This window comes from Lolium rigidum, chromosome 5 (genome assembly GCF_022539505.1).
Source record: "Lolium rigidum isolate FL_2022 chromosome 5, APGP_CSIRO_Lrig_0.1, whole genome shotgun sequence".
Classification (NCBI taxonomy): domain Eukaryota; kingdom Viridiplantae; phylum Streptophyta; class Magnoliopsida; order Poales; family Poaceae; genus Lolium; species Lolium rigidum.
In genome coordinates, this window is record NC_061512.1 from 72,564,698 (window position 1) to 72,580,784 (window position 16,087).

General features: G+C 44.9%; 1 protein-coding gene and 1 long non-coding RNA gene across 2 annotated transcripts; both read left to right on the forward strand.

Annotated features, from left to right (window-relative positions):
- The first annotated feature begins 355 nt into the window (after positions 1 to 355).
- LOC124658473 lies at positions 356 to 1,326 on the forward strand. Its single transcript, XR_006989206.1, has 3 exons — positions 356 to 590; positions 908 to 1,003; positions 1,107 to 1,326. It is a non-coding gene; the product is annotated as an uncharacterized LOC124658473 (long non-coding RNA).
- An 11,220-nt stretch (positions 1,327 to 12,546) lies between these two features.
- Positions 12,547 to 15,086, forward strand: LOC124653337 (metal tolerance protein C2). The gene is made up of 9 exons (XM_047192405.1): positions 12,547 to 12,971; positions 13,059 to 13,098; positions 13,384 to 13,460; positions 13,825 to 13,913; positions 14,031 to 14,100; positions 14,216 to 14,254; positions 14,353 to 14,503; positions 14,594 to 14,683; positions 14,772 to 15,086. Exons 1-9 carry the CDS (start codon positions 12,547 to 12,549, stop codon positions 14,871 to 14,873), a joined length of 1,083 nt encoding a protein of 360 aa, XP_047048361.1. The 3' UTR covers positions 14,874 to 15,086.
- The last annotated feature ends 1,001 nt before the right edge of the window (positions 15,087 to 16,087 follow it).

Below are 16,087 nucleotides of genomic sequence, written 5' to 3' on the forward strand. Positions count from 1 at the left end.
AGTTCTGTCCAAATGGCAAGCCTTGACGTTCCCGAACCGGAGAGGAAACCTGTGATTCCCGAGCGCACAGGGAAATTGACGTGGGGGATGTAGTTCCCTGTGTTTTGGGCCCATTACAACCAAACGAGCCCTTACTCTCTCAGATGGTGGTCTCTCCCCGGAGATCCCCGGGTTCTTTTGGGGCTGCATCACTCAGCCGGCTGTGGTAGATGGAGTCCGCGACGGAGGGGAGGGGGCAGCGACATAGGGAAGTGGCGGCGTCGTTCGGACGTGGCCGACGAGGGGAGGAGCGGCGGCGGCGGGGGACCTGGGTGGCTGTCGGCCACCAGAGCTAGGCGAGGAAGGAGCGGAAATCAAGTGATGTCGCTGTCGAATCTCGATGGGTGCCCGTGGCGGCGGCAGCCGGTGCCACTGCCGACGCGCGCGGTGGACTCCTCGGAGGAGTCGAGCTCTACGTCATCGTCCGACCCAGAGTCGGTGGTGGACGAGCCCATCTTCCGCATGACCCTCACAGGTTTGAGGCCCTCGGTGAAGATCCTGATGGCCTCCTCCGTCGTCTTGGTGCTCAGCAGGTTCAGAGAATGTTTTCAGTAAGTTCAGAGTATTTTTTTCAGTGTGCACTTGTCAATTACGTAGGCATTGTTTGCATCAAGAGATAGCACCAGAAAGGCAGAAAGCTTCCAGCCAGTTATTTCTCATATGGTTAAAATGTGGAAGCTATTTATGCAGAGATTTCTCATTGCAAGACTACAATTCTTAATTCAAATAGGAAATAAAACTAGATTTTTACTGGGACTCAACGCGCATATTGTGTTCCTTTAGTATCTGGTTGTCTCTATCCAATTGGTGAAAGTTGCTGCTTATAAAAAATACTACTAGCAACTCTGACCAATGTCTTAAATTTAAGGTGGAGTTGATTGACCCAGCAGTGAAAGGAACACTGAATGTTCTGGCCTCCTACAAGAAAGCTTCTTAGTTGACCTTGCTACTGAATCCGATACAGGTAATTTTGACCTTATTCTTTCATTCGCAGCTTGGAAGCAGCTCACCCTTATTAGGTGCAGAGTCAATTGAACCCTTTAATACATTTCTATTCTTTTGGCCAGGATACGCCCGTACGAAGATGATGCGTGGAATGCTGATGTTGCCCCTTTGGCTACCTCGATGTTGCCCAGAGTGGATAGGAGGAAGATAGTTCATCGTCATGACCGAGTCCACACGTGTCTTTGGTAGAGTCAGGAAAAAATATTTGCTCAGTGAAATTTACTTCGGATGATTATGTGTTTTCTAGTGTGCTTTGCCGTGAACAAAGATTATGTGTTTTTTAAAAAATTTATGACATATCTTGGAACCTTTTATGCTCATATCCTACTCCTTTGTCTACTATTTGTTCATTGGTAGTACAGGTTGCAGATAAGCCTCGGCAAAACTGTATTGCACAGGTTCCTTTAGTTCAGTTCAAATTTATACCCAAATATCAGTGTCCTGTATATTCTTCACTTGAGTGAACAAAGTAGGAGAAGTGTTCCTGCAGCTAGCAAGAATAATAAAAGTGGTGATTGATTCATGTTGTCATGCCAACGAGCTAACTACCATACCGACCATCACGCATTCTGTGGTACTGCTGTTGCCAAAATGTAGATATATGGAGACTCGTCCAGGGAGTAGCTCAGTAGCATCTAATTTTCCGATCTGATCTTTTGGTTCGATAAAAGCAACCACCAAAAAACGTCCAGGGTCTAACTACCTCTGATGTTTTAGAAAGCAGACATCGAGATGAATGTTTTCTAGGAGAACCAGAAGCAACAATTATGGACCACATTTATCTTTTCTGAATTTGCATACTGTAGAATCAGGGACATGGCTCCATTTCTAAATGTTGCATTATAAATCGCAAGCCAGGATTGCAATACTAGATGTGAAAGATAAATACTTCTTCTGTCCCTACACAAGTTTGACGCAACGCACGCTTCTCTTTCCTGTATTAGTTTTGATCATGATAGCGCAGGAGCGCCCCTGTTGTGCTGAAGAGGAGCTGCAGCTGCTCCAGCCTCCAGGGCACCATCAAATGTTGACCACCACGAGACTGCAGAGTATCCATCCATCCATGGAACATTAACCTTCATTTTGAAAAGGGGATCTCTGAGCCAACATGAACATAACCATAATGAAATGTATGATGGTAAAAAAACCCCACCTTTGCATTAGCGAGGAACAATACTAGTAGTAGTTTACCCTGGCCACTACCATTTTGTACAGAGTAAGATACAACTTTAATGTGGAAACTACTAAATACATCACTGTGTAGAGAGGCTTCAGAGACTGAATAGACAACACTTCTGGTGAAGCTTACTTATGGATAGATTAAATTCCTTATTCTGAACCTTCGGCCTTACCAAAACCTGGAGAGATTCTACTTGCTGAAGTAGATGAAGTAGCTCACTAAGCTATCTGTTATTCACTAAGCTGGATCACAAAAAAAACTGAGAATCAAGATGTATGAGATATAGATGGCCACCAAATCAAATAAAAGCCAACTCTTGGCAATCTGGTTCAAAATCTAAAATTTAGCATAATATTATGCACTAAACCATTTACCCTGTTGCATCTGCATTAGGTATGCAACTATGGCCAGCCACACCAATGGAAAGTAGACAAGGAGAGCACAAAATATTAGAGCCAGCTTACATTGTTGCATCCCATGATATTATTTTAGTCAAGTAGTATAAACAAACTGGACAAGAAAGAGACTTTCACGCATTTATTAGGCATCTTTTTTGATAGACCTCATTATCATGTTTTCAGCCTTCCAGGTTTTGTAGTCCCTTCACCCTCGGTAGCCCTATAGGATGTAGTAGCATATTTTCAGAATAATAAAAGTTGAAACAATTTCTTTGTCTCTACAGTCATAACCGCCAACCTTATCTACATTACCAGCAACAAAAATTAGCATAAGCTCTTCACTTTTCCATATAATTTTCCCTTAATACTGAAAGAATTTTGACAGTGAGATCCCACAAAAGCAAGAACCACAGAAATATAATTTTTACAGACTGAATGATATCAATAGCAGCATTGTAATGTCATTCTAAAAAAAACCCATTGTAATGTAAAACAGGAAAATCTCCAGAAACAAAGTTGGGTACAACACCTTTATATTGCTGCAGCTGATACTGAAATAATTCTTTGTTAGATTGATTCAGAGGACTGAAATTGTGGCTTGGCTGCAGCGGCTCGGTTGACCACGTGCGGCAAGACCAACACGGGCGGAGCTGCTTCCCGTTGGTGACGATAGGGGAGGTCCACAGACGCTGAGGTGCAGGGGCCTAGAGGTCGAGGAAGCAGGCCCCTGAGGCGGCGTAGAGCTCTGGGACGAGCTGGAAGACGAGCGGACGTCCCCCGCGGCCCCGCGGTGGCGGAGCAGTGCAGACGGGGAAGAGGGCGCTGGGGAGCAATCGCGGTGGGGAATCATGAGACTTGACGCACGGCGAACAAAGATGGAGAGGACTGAGCGGAGGTCGTGGAGTGACGTCCTGGGAGGCGTGGCCATCCGGGCGAGCTTGGCCGGGGATCACGCTGATGAGGAGGGGACATTGTTAGACCTAGCTGTGCGGCAGACGGGATCTCGCTGATGAGAAGGGGGCCGCGCTCGTCAGGTAGGGGCTGACCTGGGATACAAGGATGGACTGGGCGGCGGCGGTGGCGGCGCTGGCGCTCATAGGAGGAAGGCCACGGCGAGAGGATACAAGGATGGTCGATGACCTATTTTTACTAGCGTCTCTTTTTTCTATTTTGATGAATTGATGATGGCCACGATCAATTTTGACCGCTCCAACGTACGCTCAGAATGGTTAAAGTATTATAAAGATTACACCAAGATTATGACTGATTTAATCAACGGTTAAGAAAAATTGAAATAGACGGAACCCGGACGGAACTCCGGTTCCGTGCCAATCACCGTAAAAGAGCTCTATATATTTTAGTTAAATAGTGTGTAAGAGCAAGAAACAATAAACAAATTGGTACTGTTTTAAAAAAAGTTTATGATAGGAGTAGGTATAGTCGGGTTTCAAATATTGAAGCATGTTGTTCTGCTAAGAGAATACCATATGAGTAAATATGTTTACCAAAGAGTTTAAGTGAAATGGTACAAGTCAAGGACCAAAAATTAGTCACGTTTTATCTCATATACATAAAAAACAAAATTTGGAGAATGCTACTTGACAGACCCAGATATACAGGAGCATGAGCAACGTGGTGTATGTATATTGCTTTTCATGACATAGTTTGCATATTTCACTAACCAAAGTACTAAACTGCATGACGTTCAGTTTCCTTTCTGAACAATGAGAACAAGTTGGGAACACGGTTCAGAAGATACAAAACTAAAAAAAGTCGTGGTGAAAAAATCTATCCAAACCAAACACATCTGCAATTTTTGCACGGTTTAAACTGTATATTGATCTGCCACATAAAAAACTGTATATTGATCTGCACAAGGAAATAATGTACTGCATACTATTAACAAAGGGTGTGACTATTAATGGCCCTGCTGTCCGGCATGAGCTAACATTGGCACGACCACCTCTGGAAACCATGGGAAGGGTCTGGGCGGTGCAGCGTACTCGACTCTGAATTCCCTGCTTTTCTACATTCATCAACAACGCTTTTTCATAAGGTTTAGTTTGCTTTCGTTCTTCTACATTTATCATCAGTCTTGTACTTTCAGGATAATGGTCTTCGCTCTCGAGGTTCCCCTAGTCGTCAATTTGCAAGAATAAACTACCGGAGTTTTGCAATTTTACTGTACTGTATTTTATTACAACTAGGTTTTTCACTACCATATTTTTCAACAGTTGTTTTCTAATTTGCCAATAGTCGATTCGCACAGAAATGAACAACATACAATTTTTCACAAACAAATTCAGTCACGGATCAGCCTCAGAGCATCCAAGGTAGGAGTCATTAGCTGGATTTGGAGAAGTTACGCAAATAAATAAAATTTTTCATGCCAAATTATGCATATGTGTCATGTGGCATAAGCTTGCATGCGCAAAAATTGGTGGATTCTCTTGCCTAGGTTACATCCCTTGTTGATGCCAGTATTTCAGGACTGCTCTTTCTCGGGTTTGCTGGTGATCGTGACTAAATCTCGGCATTCCTAGCTTAATAAAGCCCGGCATGGAAAAGCTAGGCCAAGCCTAGCCTGGCCCGAAGCAGTGAAAAATATATACTATGTGTTAACAAACATTTTCAAGATTAAATAGTTATTAAAAGAAGCCTACTTCCCAGTAAAATATACGAAATCATGCAAGCGGTGGAGAGTAGAGGAAGGTGCTAGGGGGGTATTTACGGGAGCAATCGGGTTAGCGGCAGTAGATAAAAGACGATTAGATGAACTAATGGGGGACAATACTTTACCGCTAAATATGGAGTCAACATGGAGCGCTGAGTGTTGGTTTGGTGACTGTGATTTGATGGTTGTGAGCCACAAAGCCACCTCTCTCCCTCAAGACCGGAACCATTAGGTGAACTAGAGCAGATATAGATGCATAATCAAAATTACCAAAAAAACAGTGGCAATTATGTACAATACAATGAAAATGGAAGTAATAATTTAGTAAACAACAAAACATATGATCTACGCTTTCTGTTTTTACCAAACTCTGCACTTTGTCCACAAGGTTTATATGATTGCTTTGGATGCCATGTGAGAAGAGAACTATGTTGTTTCATGAAGTATGTTGTTTGAAAATGGATGTTCAACTTGAAATTATGTGTACACTTCGTTGTATGCAAGATGTACACACACAAAAAAGTTTAGGGGGGGGGGGGGCAATTTAGGGAATCAAGATGACGACATTTAAATCATCCCTCTCCTCTCCCTAAAACACCTTTAGGGATTCAAATTTTTGAAAATTTACTAGAGATGCTCTGTTTTTTTTTATAGAAACTACTACCTCCGTTTCAAGGAATAAGGCGCACGCGTATTTTAAGACGAACTTTGACCATAAAAGTTGAGCAACAAAATCTTGATTATATTATATGTATATAATATCGTTGGATTCGTACTGAAAAGCATTTTTTAATGATGTTAATTTCATACAAACAATTTTTTATCTATTTAAAATAATTCTTGGTCAAACAAAAAGCTCGTAAAACGAGGACGCCTTATTCCTTGAAACGGAGGTAGTAGAAGATAACCCGCGCGTTGCGGCGGGTATTCATGGTGCATTTTTTTCTAGAAAAGGTTGCCTACAACAGGAAATATAGAATGTGATTTACATTAGTAGAGGCATTCAACTCTTCATCACCGGGTCTTTGGGAGTTCGACCAAAACCGTGATGGTCTAGATCAAGTAAGTCGGTAAATAATAAGCACTTTATCAAGACCCACTATTTACATACGTAAGAGGACTACATATTAAATCGGGTAATATATGGTAACATGTAGTTGTTCCACCTAGCTGGAAAACAAATCATGTAAAAAATTATTTATAAAGATTAAAGAAAAGCACCTACGGTATGAGGCTATGACATGAAAAACTGAGCAAAGAAAACGATAACGCCAACTATAGAACATTTAAGAGAGGGTGTTAGGATAAAATTAGTCATATTGGTATAAAATCGAGCATTTGCTTACCAAAGCTACAGATTAAGCTTACAATAGATGTGCAAACTATACCAAATTGACAGTGATCACTATTAGCATATAGTACTCCGGATAACATTAGATCCTCGTGGCCAGATTAACATGCACCTAGCTGTTGCATGCCTAAATGTATTGGAGCGTGTGTATGAGGAAAAAAAACACTTCCTGCCAAAAGATATGTTAGTTGACAGAAAATACAAAAAAGAAGAAACAAATAATAACCTGACCGGCGAGTCTTCAGATAACACATCCAACATACCATCAAAAATATCTATCTATAGAAAAATAGTATGGTGGCCTCTTTTTCTCTTAAATGTTTTTTTTCCTTTTTACAGAATCATGGAACATCCTGATACTGATCCCTGTTTTTCGATGCCTAACATAAAGGAATGGTTCTTTTAGAGCAATGACGCAGGCTTTCAAAATATAACAGACAAAGAAATTAGAATTTTTACATGTAAAGAGAAGGAATGATACCTGATAATTCCGGATTTGCTGGCAAATCAGGAATACATCTTCAATCAAATCAGACTTATTCACCAAAAACTTGGCATACATGTTAGGTGGCATGCAGATGCCATATCAATTTTGACCAGCTACCACTGGTCATTGGAGATGTCGGCAGCCACATGTCGTGGGAGATGCCCATTAATCAGACTTGTGCATCGATGACCTACGTCCTCCAAGAAGATAAATCAATCGTCAAGGCGGTTGGGATATGCCCGGGAAGAAGAGGAATAGTCGCATATGCGCGAGTAAGACTGGTAAGAGTTAGTGGCCGGCCGGGATCGAATAGTGACTGGCCTGGCAGCCGTGCCTCGCTGGTGCATGGGCATGCAACACAAAGGCGTCACCGGCCGTGATCTCTAATTGGCAGGATGTTGATGTTGGAGGCGGAAGAGATTCTTTGGTTGAGTGGATAGAGAGGATAGGAGAGTCGGCAGCGGTTGGATTTATAGAAAAGAGTCGTGTGATTACTTCGAAGAAGAAGAGAAGTCGATTTGAAGCCCAGAGGATGTGACTGCTCGCTTGCTTCCGTCCACCAGGGGAGATATGCTGAGAAAATGTGCAGGTGGGACCACATGCACCTGACAACTGAGGCAAGGAAATTGGACGGACAGATTATCGAAATCGGATGGCTCTCAATATGGAGTGACGTGGATAGGCTGCATGCTTAGATAGACAAATTAAATGATTCGATAATAAGATTTTACTTTATAAGAGACTAGGAAATTTGCCCGTGCGTTGCATCGGGAGAGAAATGTGGCTAGTGAAAACTCATACCTCTAATTCTTCCAGAATTTATAATATCACTTGTGCATAATTAATGTAGCTTGAACACTTTCATCTTTGGTAACGACTTAGATTTTTTATGTCGTTTTTCCTACTTTTTTCCCGAGTTAATTGTCACAAATTTATGTATACTTGTTTTGGTGTATAAATACATATAAATATAGATAAATTTGTGACATCTAAGTCAGGTATAATTCTTTTATGTAGACTGAATTTCTCACCTTTTAAACACTAAATATACTTTTCGGTGTAAATATTTGCATGTCCTCCCCTGTCAATTATACAGACGCCACATAATTTAAAATTTTATTATAAATTTGGTCAACAACTATAAACTATATGTCATAAAAATTTTACTATTTGGTCAACAAATATAAATTACATGTCATAAAGATATACTAATGGATAGGTTTTTAAACACGGATCTGATATTATAATTTTCATGACATATATAATGTTTTTTGATCAAATTTATGTTAAAGTTTGAACTATATGTCGGCTTAATAAAACTGTTACTAAAGATCCAAATCCCAGGTTAGGTGGGTGCGCTTTCTAACAATATCATACTTACACAAGAACCCAAAGTGTCCATTGCAGTTAATAGCTGCTGGATGGAATCAATCCGTTCATCTTCTTTTCTGCACCACATCTTCTTTCCTATCTTCTCACACCTCATAGGAAATCAATTTATCTCTATATTATTTGCTCTCTTAGTCTATCTGAATGTCTTATGTCCTGCTTCTACGTCAGCTTCAACCACCGCAGAAAACTCGATATGCAGGTCACCGCTGGTGCTGCTAGTGCAGCACAACCAGGTCAAGTTGTGTAGCTAATGCACAGACCAAAGTCGGACGCAGATAGAAAACCAAAGAAACATATGGCACGGTTGCCACCACCACATCAGCTAATCGCCACCGCACTCTTGTGTTTACCGTGACAGCACCACCAATGCTGATTTGGTATGGGTTTTCCAGTTTGCAATCGTGGCCACTTCTATCCTTGGCCAGGGACTTGGCTGCTTCTTGCGCCTTGCCCTCCTTGGATCGGCGTAAGCCGCGCGGACGTAGTCCGCCTGGGCAGCCACCGGAGACGATGTTCTCGTGAGTTTCCCATGGTTGACGTCGTCCGCCTACTCCCACAGCCGCTCGTCCGCATGGTGGCATCAATGGTGAAGCTCGCGGCGGCGTCAGTAGCAAAGCAAGGAGTGGCCGGAGCTCCGTCGGGCGCGCGGCGAGCTAGTCCGGGCGGGCAAAACCAAGGCATCGATCGGGGATGGGGCTTGGCCGCCGGACGTCCAGGATTTCGGGAGCAGGGGGTCCACGGCGAGCTGTTCCGTTGCTCCTGCGGTCCTGCCAATGACGGAGCCGTCGTTCGTCGCTGCTGGCCGGCGTGGAGCTCCATAGTCCGAGGAGGTGGCCGATGACTCTGCACTTACGTGGATTGATAGTCGGATCAGTTTTTGGCTCATATGTTGCTGATGGCTTGGCCGCCATCCGAACTCTTTCCCGAACCCAGAACGGAGACCAGAGCTCGTACGAAAAAAAACGATACGTTCTCACGCTCAACGGACGAAGCAAAACACCAGGAACGGACAACGGAAACTAAACGGACCAAACCGCGGAAACGGTTCTCCCTTTATTATTAGGTAGAGTCTAGGAAAAATGCCCGTGCGTTGCACCAGGAAACGAAAAATACAAACACTCGAGCGAATCATTTATGACTACACTTTTCATATGTTCCACCAATCCACCATCGATGAAGGTGATCACGTTTTTTTTTTCCTATTCATTATAGACATGGTTAATCCGGAGAAGATGAGTCTACGAGATCGCCGCTTTATCGACTTATAATACCGCGGAACTTGTAAGGCACCGCCCATATTTTAATTTAAACTTGGTACATGTTCCATCTCCACAATTTAATTCTACTACTCCACTTGTTACGATGGTGATCTACCCGAACAAAGGTCGATGCTTAAAAAATCAAGGAATTGAGCTCAGAGGAGCAGCACTATTACAGTTTTATCTAGAGTTCAAAACAATTATATCAATAAACATGATTGAGAAAATGGCACATCTAACCAGAAAGCAACATATAATTGAGCTAGCCAATAAATAATTATCCACAGGGTAAGAATTTACTCTTCAAAAGAACAATGATCACAATATGTACAAAAAATAACTGCATACGGGTTGTAAGAAGGAAAGCAACATTTTGTTGGGAGGCATACCTGAAACTTGTATTTTTGACGTAACTAATACATTCAGAAATATATTCAGTTCTTTACATGAAGAAGCAGCACAGTCTCTAACTCGACTGCATAGGGGGCTGCAGCAAATTCAGATTCTTTAAGCCGGGCCAGCGCATCCCTCAAGGTTAAGCAGGCAGAGACATCCACCACTACCAGCTAGCTTGTCCAATGACAATGAAGAAATTAACTGCCGATTTAAAATTTTGTCCATCCCGTCTATATATGATTTCTTGCAGACTGCAGAATCCAAATGCATAGTATATGTTTTGAGCTCATATCTGCAAAGATGTGATGTTTGCCTTTACCATCGGTGTAAACTCTGAGATCAGGCCATATGCAATCCAATTAGATTTGAAGGTAAATTATAGAAGCATCAAGTATTAACAGGTGATTTAGCAGTGTTGTGGACAATGTGTCCTCCGCGACTGAGGTGAGTACCAGGAGCAAGTAAGTGCTGGACGTTCGGGCCGAGCTTTTCCTGGCTCGGCTCGTTTTGGGCTCGGCCCGTGTTAGATGCAGCCCGAGTCGAGCCTACTTTTCTGGCCCGTAGCGGGCTAAAAGCTCGCCCGGCTCGGCCCGAGCCAGCCCGTTAGCTCGTGATGTTTTTTTTCCCGAGTAAAGAAAGTAAGATGGGGTGTTGATTGTGGCATATTATCTGATCCATACGAAAAGGTAGGACACGACCAGTCCTCTCGCTCTCCGATCTCTCCCAGGCGATGCCTGCCGCCGCCGCTGCCCATGCGATGTCGCCGCCCTTGCCCACGCGACGCCGGCCTCCGCCGCTCCTGCCCACGCGACGCCTGCCGGCCGCCGCTGCCCACGCGACGCTGGCCTCCGTCGCTCCTGCCCACGCGACGCCGGCCTCCGCCGCTCCTGCCCACGCGACGCCGGCCTCCACCGCTGCCCACGCTTCCCCCAATTTGCTTGGTCATCAGCGCATCAAGGATTCCATCATCTTCATCCGTGCTGCAACCAAGGGCCCACCTGGCAGTGTCCAATGATGCTTGGCTCGCGAGCCAGCCCGAGCCAGCTCGAGTTTTGGTAAAGCTCGAGCCGAGCTCACTTTTCCAGCTCGTGGGAGAAACGAGCCAGCCCGAGCCGAGCTGTTTTGCAGCGAGCTAAAGACTGGCTCGGCTCGAGCCCAGCCCGAGCTGGCTCGTATCCAGCCTCATCAAGTGACGGCCGGCGTAGCGCAAGGCTAATTCACGAGGAAGCTCCCAATGTTTGCAGAGCAACCGATTAGTACGCTATACGTAAAGCAACCAGTTTTGTGCATTGGACAGTCAAGCAGACGCTGCATCTGGTCTATTACTTTGATCAGCCCGTGGAGTTGATTCTTGCCTGATTGCCTCTTTGAGAACCTCGAGCAATCCACGGTCGAGGCTCTCGATCGAACGCAGTCCGTGGAGCCGCTTCACACAGCTAGTGCTTTGACGTGATCGATCATTAGAAATTTGAAGCGCTCTACAGACTACAGCGATATACAATACGAACCAGCAAATCGTCTTACACCTGCACCACGCTTCCGAGTGATCTCCGCCAAAATCACAGGGCGAAGGTGATGTCGATCCACGAAGACAGCGACCTCGACGGCTCGCTAGCTAGGCATGGCTGCAGGCGCGGCGCCGACTCGATCCCGTGACAGCAGCCACCCCCGATTGGTGCCGGCAATGGAGGCCATGTGCATCACCTCGGCCGCCTTCTCTGCCAGGAAGTCTTGGAGAAAAGCGGCGCCGCCGTGGTGGAACCCACCTCCTCCAGTCTCTACGTCAAACTGCGTGGAGGCTCATGCCGGCGCACTCGACGTCCTCGACAGATGAAGAAGTACGCCGACGTGGGGAGGTGCGACGGCATCTCATCTCAAGATCGGCAGAACGCCGACGATCAGCCACGAAACCTAGCCGTGTCCTGCCCTCTCCAGAACTTCCAAAGTCGATCGGCAGCGCCTTGATCGGATCGCGATTAGCTAAATTCGATGAATACGCTGATGATCGAGCGGTGTATCAACAGAGTGTTTATATATACTTTTCTTCCTGACTCCTTTTTTAACGAGGGCCGGGAGACCAGACCTAATACGATATGGTGAGCTGCTAACGACGCGAAATTTACCGAACGGGTGGACGAACGAACCAGGCGGACGACAGAAACAGGTACAGACGAAACCAAGGAAACGTTAGCTCCTTTATTAGTATATATATATAGTAGGTAGAGATATTGATAAAAAAAAACCGAGATGAGTAGAATCATGGCTGCTGGTGGGCCTTTGCTAACATGTCCAAGTCGAGTTCCATACCCAGCAAAGCAAAGCCGAAGCAGAGATCTGTTCTTTCTCTGTTTCGTCTCCGGCAGTCATGGGGGACCCCAAGGCGTGGAACCCCAACTACGGCGTCGTCGGCAGCGGCGACCGCCGCCTCGCCTACTCCCGCCACTTCTCCCTCTCCTCCGCCTCCTCGCCCCGCCCCGGCCTCGCGCGCTCCGACTCCTCCATCTCCATGCCCGTACCCTACTCGCCCTTCCCGCTCCACGCCGCCGCCGCCCCGGCCAACGCCGACTTCCGCTTCCGCTGGCTCGCCACCCGCCCCATGCGCCGCCTCGCGCTCCTCCTCGCCCTCAACGCCGCCTACTCCGCCGTCGAGCTCGCCGTCGGCCTCCTCACGGGCCGCGTCGGCCTCGTGTCCGATGCCTTCCATTTGACCTTCGGCTGCGGCCTGCTCAGCTTCTCCCTGTTCGCCATGGCCGCCTCCCGGACCAAGCCAGATTCCCTCTACACCTACGGGTGGGTTACTCACTTGCTTTCTCCTTGCTACAGATCACTAGCTAGATTAATTCGTTTAATTTCATACATCATTCGATCATGCTGCAGGTATAAAAGACTGGAGGTCCTGGCTGCCTTCACGAATGCCGTAAGCTTCCTTCTCAACCTGTGCCTCTTTTAACAATCTTTCTCTCAACGGACCTACTGCACCCTGCCCAAAGTCCAAATTGCATGCCCTCTGTTGTCTAGTCCATCTGAAACTGAATGATGATACTAGGAAGAGTATAGTGCAAACATGATAACATATACCTCGGTCAAATCCAGCCCTTGTTTTCTTTTAATATCCTCTCGTTGTTGTGTGTGCTAGTAATTTGGTAGCACCTCACTGGCTCTTGCATTGCTAACATTTTGACCACCTCCATATGGTAGACAGCTGTTCCTGCTCTTCCTCTCCTTCTCCTTGGCCGTTGAAGCTCTGCACTCGTTTATGCAGGATGAATCTGAGCACAAGTAAGCACCAATTCTTTTTTTATGTCGGTGGATCATTCTGTCCCAATTTGTTTCCTATGTTGGTTATCGGATGTGCTCATCTTTCTTAGGAGGAAAAAATTGTGAAATCGGTCGTGTTATTCATGCGAATCCAGTCATTGTATGTATTAGTGTGATCGTATTAGCTTGGTACAGTTCATAGTTGTGGATAACTGAATTGTGTTCTCAAACTGACAACTGTTTGGCAATCCCTTAGTTCCATGCGTCATCCACAAATTTTCTTCACTCATGGCCTATCAATCTTTTCTTTTTCTGTGAATGCCATGACCTATCAATCTAAACAGTCTGTTGTCCTAATATTTTCTCTCTTAAAAATATATTGCAGGCATTACCTCATTGTCTCTGCTGTCACAAACCTTTTCGTCAATTTACTTGGTGTTTGGTTCTTTCGGAGCTATGCTCGTGTTAACATAGGTATGCAAGTAACTGCTTCTGCCAGAAACACCAGGGAACACATTTTTCCTTCTTTAGTAGTACCAGAATTGAAACATTGACTGATCAATGGACATATCATTGTCTGTTAACTTTCAGTTTACAGGAAAGCAGAGGATATGAATCATCACTCCATCTGTTTGCATGTTCTGGCAGATTCAGTACGGAGGTAGCATATGTACAACTGGGCGTGATGCATCCTTCCATCAAATATCTTTGTGTCTTTGTCTTGGTACCCATTTATTTGAACTGACATTTGGTATCTCTCTCTCTCTCTCTCCCAGTGCAGGCTTGATACTAGCTTCTTGGTTTCTGTCATTGGGGTAAATAGATCCTTTAGAGAGTTTTTTGTGTGCTCTTTATGTTTACCATGATTGCTTTTGTCTGAACACTTGTCTTATATCGTGTGCTTCTACTTTAGGGTTGAGAATGCAGAGGTGCTGTGCCTGGGAATTGTCTCGGTCGCAGTGTTCATGCTTGTTCTGCCTCTGTTCAAAGCTACTGGCAATATCCTGTTGCAAATCGCACCTGGCAATGTAGCACCTTCAGCCTTCATCAAGTGTGGCAGACAGGTAAACAAACACTTTAGTAGACATTCACTTCAGCAATTCCAGAACCTTGGACGGCGTTATGACACATCTGACATGGCTATTGTTCTCCAGATTACAGCTTACGAGGATGTCTCTGGGCTATCCCAGGGTCGATTTTGGGAGCTTGTACCTGGCCATGCTGTCGGTTGCCTCTCAGTTCAGGTAAGATGATATTTCTCGGTTAATTAAGCCAACTTGTTGATAGTAATACTGGAACATCTGAATCTTGAAGTGGTGGTTGTGTGTATAGGTGAAGAATGGCGGTGATGATCAGTCAGTGCTCAAATACGTTCATGGATTGTATGAGGATCTGGGAATACAAGATCTGACCATCCAAACTGAAGGGTCATAGATGCTCTCTAGTGTAGATTCATATACGTGGTAGAATAGACCAAGAAAATCCTGGAGCTGCCTTTTGTTTATTTGTGCTAGTGTAACTGATCAGTTGTGGCAGCTGGTGTTGTGAAATGGAAACGGTTTTTCCTGTGGGAAGTATTGTGAATCTTACTCTGATTATGGAGATCGGTAGCTTTAAAACAATATTATGCTGAAACTGCAGATCATTCATCTGGGCAATGCTTGCTGAACGTTGAACACAGTAGACTGGACATGAAACCTATTTATAGTGGTGGAACAGCTGCGAAAGGATGAAAAATGTGACACGAAGATCGCTAGTAGAATAAACCTGGTGTTTTGAGTGTACTCTAGAGGCTACAGCACAATTTTTACTTTTATATGGATTTTTTATATGTTACTCCTCTAGCCCCAGTGTTATATTTGGTTATTTACTAAAATCTCCTTTTGTTGGAGAAACGTAAGTGTCGGATCAAGTTGGTACAAACTTCAGCTTCGGGCCGTGTAAGTACTGTCGACATGTCAAAATGGCACTATACTAATTGTTTAGAAGAGTGTGCGTCTGAGAAATGCAACCTTTCATTTTTGCAAATTTTCTGAGGGTAGTCAACGAAGTAGTTTGCATAACAGAGTGGGGTGGGGGCAGCCGCCCCCCATGAATAGATTGCATCTTCACCCACGGGAGCTCTTTCGGACAAGCAAGCAGTACCAACAGTGGCGGAGTTGATACAATTTAGGAGTCTGATTTGGTTTCTTCCGTCTTTTGCGCTTCGTCAGGTGACATAGGCCAGATCGTTTTCATGGTCTCAGCGTTGCCTGCAGCACTGCCCTAATGCTAGCTACGCATGGTTTGGTTTGGTCCTGCTAGCTACATGTCATTTGCAGCCAATCTCGCTAGTACATAATGAACTATCGTTAGTTAACTGTAGTACAACTGTGGGTCCAACCCATGCGAGAATTGCATGGTAAGAAGAGAGAGAGAAGCGGGCTAGAATAACAGCGTGGGTGGCTCGGATGGTCAGGGACTGGAAAAACTAGGTGCAGAATGTAGTCATAGAGCAACATGAAAGCATTAAAGTAAATGGAACGGTTTTGGAAAGCGACGTGAGGGCGCGATACGTGAGCATGAGCGAGAGCCACCGATCACACGCGGCGCGATCGGTCGCCCGATTACAAGTGTTTTCCTAGAAAGAGCCACACACAAAAGTCATG